Consider the following 5296-nt stretch of genomic DNA (forward strand, 5'->3'; position numbering starts at 1 on the left):
TCTTATTTTTATTAAAATAATACATGCAAATATTGGAACAATGCAATACTGTGATGCTAGAAGTTTTATTTTGAAGAAGAGATCCCCGCGGCACTGTTCCCCGCCACAGTCCCGCACCGCAGAGATGGGTGCACTTCGTTCTAATTATCTTTCCTGGCATTTATGTTTGCATTCTCAGTACTATCTTCATTTCACTAATTCGTTGATTTAACAATGTTAGACACTAATTGACTACCCTAGTTTAGGCCACTATCCTACTTTTTAGTACTAGATTATAAATTAATTTATCATTCTTAGCTGAACTGTAATGTTTTATGATCATTTAAAAGATTTTCTGTATTTTCATCATCATCTATGTAAGAAAATTAACATAAGCAATAACTAACATTTAGTTAGTACTTAGTGTGCGCCAGGCACTATTCTAATGTTCTTTCATCAAGTATCACACGTCATCTTTACAGCAGCGCTAGGAAGTGCAGGTACTGTTGTTACCTCCGTTTTCTAGATGCAGAAATGTCACTTAGGGAGATTATGTGAATTCTTGGTCAAGTGTCTAGGAGGTGACAGAGCCGGAATGCGACATCTAGAACTTGACCTTACGGTACCCGGCAGGATCCTTGAGGGGATGTGTTCTAAGACCCTCAGTAGATGCCTCGCCCCGTGCACACTGGGGTTTTCCAAGCCAGTAATGGCTACTAAGCGACTAATGGGCAGTGGCGTCTACAGCATGAGGACGCTGGACAGGCCACCTGGCCTGTCCCAGGCGGGGTGGAGTGGGATGGTACGAGATTTCATCATGCTGCTCAGAAGGGCACGCAATTTAAAACTTAACGAATTGTTTCTTTCTGGAATTTTCCATTTAAGATTTTCAGACCATGGTTGACTGGAGGTAACTGAAGCTGTGGAAAGTGAGGAAATGAAACCGGGGGTCGGGGGGACCCTGTGATGCCGTGGGGTACCGTGCCACTTGACAGTCACGAATTTGCACTTGTTAGCAAATAGTCCGAAGATTTATAAGCTGTGAATTTGCTGAGGCCCAGCTTCGAGGCTGTCCGTTTGCAGGTGTAGGGTGTTCAGGTAGCGGGCGGGCGTTTGTGGATGATTTTCTGAGGGTAATTCTGTTTTCTAACGGCTTATGAGTTTGCATAGCCTCGTCTGATGCAGTGGCTCTCAGACCCCCGGGGGCTTCTGACAGCGCAGGTCCCTGGGCCCCGCCGCAGGGGTCGCGCCAGGGCCCGAGAACGTGCGTTTGTGACCAGGTCCCCGGCAAGGCTGGTGCTGCTGCCTCAGCCAGACTGGTGTGATGCTGCACCCGTCCTTCCGGAATGTTCGGGCTCTGCCCATCCCCATCAGTCTTCTGCCCTCGCTAGCGTGTTGGCGCCTCGAGAGCAGCTCAGTTATTGGGGTTTCTATTTCTTTCTCGCCCCCACAGTGAGCAGGGCCATGTTGTCCACATAGTGGGTGGCAATAAGTTGGGTTTTTTCAAGCTTTAAAACAGACTCACTTGATTTTTCTTCCCCCGCCCAGCTGTGCTGAGGTAGGATTGGCAAATAAAAGTTGTGTATGTTTAAGGTATAGGGTGTGGTGCTTTGACAGACACACACTGTGAAATGGTTGCCACAGCCAGGCTAATTAACACGCCCACCGCCTCACAGTTACCCTTGTAGCCAGTGCAGGCTCAGTGGCCTTTATCAGAAATGCTTGGGACTGGAAGCTCTGGGACTTCAGATTTTTTCAGATTTTGCAGTGTTTGCACATACATAATGAGGTATCTTGGGGACGAGACCTAAATCGAAACACGAAACTCGTTTGTTTCACATCCACCTTGCACACCTGCTCTGAAGGTGACCATGTTTTTCCCTCGGGAGGCTGAGCAGGCTGCTGTGCGCCTGCGTTTTCGCTGCCGCCTGCCAGTGAGATCAGGAATTTTCCACCTGTGGCGTCACGCCAGTGCTCAAAACATTTCCGATTCTGGAGTGTTTTGAACTTTGGAGTTTTGGATTGGGGATGCTCAACCCGTAGTAAGTAGATTGTTTGCTTCCCTACAAAGAGCATTTTTGTAATCTTGATTTTTCAATTAAAACGTAGTATTTTCTTATAGTGAAAATCACCTTTAGTAGCACCACCACGACAGCAAAAATGTTAACAGAAAGGTAGAAGCCGACCCTAAAGGGGTTTCGGACCGCGGCTGACCGCCGAGGAACTTCGTGTGTGATCGGAGCAGTGTTTAGAATTACATGAATTAAGTGACTCGTAGGATATCACAGAAGGGTGCTTATCTCATTTTTTAGCAGAGGCTTTTGTCTTTCACCTTAAGCATTCTTTGAGATCTTTTTTTAACCGTTTATTTATACAGAGGTCAAGCAGAATCGACATGTCTGGGGCTGCGGAAGCGATCTTCAGAGCCAGCGACCGTCGTCCTGCCGGCGGCAGCCCTGTGCTATGCTTTGGACAGGTAACGTGTGGCTCCCTCCCCGGAGAGGACGAAGTCAGGTGAGAAAAGTTACGACATGATGAGCTGCAGAGCGTCACCACGCACGTGAAAGCTGTTTGCCATTAATCGGCTTTTCTTCAGATGCGTTACTTGGTGGTCTTTGGCGAGCTCTGACAGCATTCTAGAACTTAGCATCAAAGGACCGAGGGTACTGAGGACTACATTTGGATTTAAATTTACTTTTTGGATAGATAACACATTCATATGCTATTGAATTCAAAATGAGACAAAGACTGTATGTGACAGGTCCCCCGTCCCCCTTGAGCCCCTGTGTCCTTGCCGGCCAGGCCTCTTTCCTGGGGGATCCCAAGCTACCGGAGTCCTGGTCTTTGTCGAGACATTGTGTGTGTAGAAAAGGCTTTCTTGCTGCATCTTTGTCTTTACCAGAGATTTGTTTATGAGTGTTCACCTCCTTTAAACGGGGCCAGGGGACAAAAGCAAAGTCAGCGAGGGAAATTGTTGAATTGGAGAAGAAGGTATAAAACTTTGGAGAGGACAGGTGGGATCAAGCCTTCCTATCCTGTTTTCTTTCTTTCTTTTTCTTTTTCTTTTTTTTTTTTAGCGGCAGAGTCTCACTCTGTCGCCGAGGCTCGGGTGCAGAGTTGTCATCATGGTTCACTACAGCCTGGAACTCCTGGGCTCAGGTGATCCTCCTGCCTCAGCCAGGACTACAGGTGTGTGCCACCATGCCTGGCTAATTTTTAAAATTTTTTTATAGAGAAGGGATCTCACTAGGTTGCCCAGGCTTATCTCAAACTACTGGCTTCAAGTGATCACTCCTCAACGGCCTCCCAAAATGCTGGGATTACAGGTGTGAGTCACCATGTCTGGCCTGACTTGAGAAAATTATAAAATTTTATAAGGATGTAGCAATAGCTAAGGCAGTGATCCTCAAAATGTGGCTTTGACACCCCTGGAGAATCACGAGAGCCTTCAGCATTCATGAGGTCAAAGTTATTTTCATAATAATGCTAAGATACTGTTTGCGTTTTTCACATTAAGCCTCTCACGTGTGAATGGTAGAGTTTTCCAGAGACTGCACAGCATGATGGTATCATCACTCTGATGCCTAATGCAATGTGTGTCTTAAAGGTTTCTCAGTTTTAATTCCTAATACGATGGATATAACCAAGATAAACAAAAGCTCTTGGGGTCCTCAATAAGAGTGTAAAGGGCCGGGCGTGGTGGCGCGGCCTGTAGTCCCAACACTCTGGGAGGCTGAGGCAGGAGGATGCTTGAACCCCGGAGTCTGAGGTTGCATGAGCTACGATGATGCTGCTGCACTCCAGTCTGGTGAGAGAGGGGGACTCTGTCTCCAAAAAACAGAGCATAAAAGGGTCCTGAGACCAAAACGTTGCAGACTTGGTGACGTAAGGCGCGGTGGAAACGTCCGATTTTCCCTTTCTGACTGCAGTGCCAGTACACGGCAGAGGAGTACCAGGCCATTCAGAGCGCGCTGCGGCGGAGGCTGGGCCCGGAATACATCAGCAGCCGCACGGCTGGAGGAGGCCAGAAGGTAGGAGAGCGCCCACGCCGGAGAGCTTGTGTCCGTGCGTGCAGACTGCTCAGGCGACCTCGCAGCTCTCTCTCTGGGTCTCACGGGTGCGGGAGGCTCTTGCTCACTGTGCGTGGAGGTCTCCTGGTGCCCCTGGGTAGGGATGGGTCCGGCCTTCATTCTCATCCGAAGGGGCCCAAGCATCCTCTTGAGACCTGGATAACTGCCGTCTTAGGATTTTCATACCATTTTAAAAAATGTCCCTTTTGCCATTCGCTGCTTTTTATTTTTTAATTAAATAATTTTTAAAAATTTATAATTAACACATAATAATTGTGCATCATTTGCTTATAATTTTAACTTCTGTGCATGTTTTTGGTCTTCCATAAAATACGTCAACCTTGAGATTTATACTCTTTTGGCATCTGTGAGTTTTGGAAACCGTTAGATGAATGGTTCTTTCCCCTCTGAGTCTAGTTCCTCCCCCTGGCAGACCATTAGTTCATTAGTTCTCACTGGCTCCTTCTAGAACCGCGGTCCCCAGCACCCAGTCCACGGCGTGTTAGGGACTGGGCCACGGAGCTCTGCCGTACCCACCCCCCACCTGCCCTCTGTCCGTGGAAAAATCATCTTCCATGAAACCGGTCCCTGGTGCCAAAGAGGTTGGGGACCGCTGCTCTAGATCTTTGAAATAAATTCACTGAGAATTTCCCTGGAAGGTTTAAGGGCAGTTTTGCCAAACAAGCAGATAAGGAATAAAGTAAGTACATTTTGACTCACATTTAAGTATGACAAGGAATTTTAACATAGCTTTTTCTTTAAAAACAATTTTTTCTAGGTGTGTTACATTGAGGGTCACAGGGTAATTAGTCTGGCCAACGAGATGTTTGGTTACAATGGCTGGGCACACTCCGTCACACAGCAGAACGTGGGTGAGTCTGCTGCTTCCTGGCAGCGCCGACCGCTCGGGCCCCTTCCTTTGGCCTTGTCTGATTGGTGTCGGGAGTGCTCGGTGTCGAGGGTGGGAGGTTGGCGTGTCCGGCTGGCAGCGGAGGGACGTGGGTGAGGCTGAGTCGCATCCTCGTCAGCTGATCTCTTTCCCGCTACTAGATTTTGTCGACCTCAACAACGGCAAGTTCTACGTGGGAGTCTGTGCGTTTGTGAGGGTGCAGTTGAAGGTGAGGGTGCAGTTGGAGGTGGGGTGCAGGTGAAGGTGGGGTGCAGGTGAAGGTGGGGTGCGGTTGAAGGTGGGGTGCAGTGGAAGGTGGGGTGCGGTTGAAGGTGGGGTGCAGTGGAAGGTGGGGTGC

At 48.4% G+C, this 5296-nt stretch overlaps 1 protein-coding gene across 4 annotated transcripts in view; it reads left to right on the top strand.

The window, feature by feature from the left end:
* The window catches only part of RAD52 (RAD52 homolog (S. cerevisiae)), a 79696-nt gene that overhangs the window by 60048 nt on the left and 14352 nt on the right, over positions 1–5296 (top strand). For all 4 annotated transcript variants that reach the window (XM_012647459.1, XM_012647463.1, XM_012647461.1 and 1 more), the window contains exons 2-5: positions 2357–2455; positions 3909–4010; positions 4828–4921; positions 5100–5167. In XM_012647459.1, coding sequence (XP_012502913.1) covers positions 2357–2455; positions 3909–4010; positions 4828–4921; positions 5100–5167 — 363 coding nt within the window. The remainder of the gene's footprint in view (positions 1–2356; positions 2456–3908; positions 4011–4827; positions 4922–5099; positions 5168–5296) is intronic.

Source organism: Propithecus coquereli, unplaced genomic scaffold (assembly GCF_000956105.1).
Source record: "Propithecus coquereli isolate 6110/MARCELLA unplaced genomic scaffold, Pcoq_1.0 Scaffold269, whole genome shotgun sequence".
Taxonomy (NCBI): domain Eukaryota; kingdom Metazoa; phylum Chordata; class Mammalia; order Primates; family Indriidae; genus Propithecus; species Propithecus coquereli.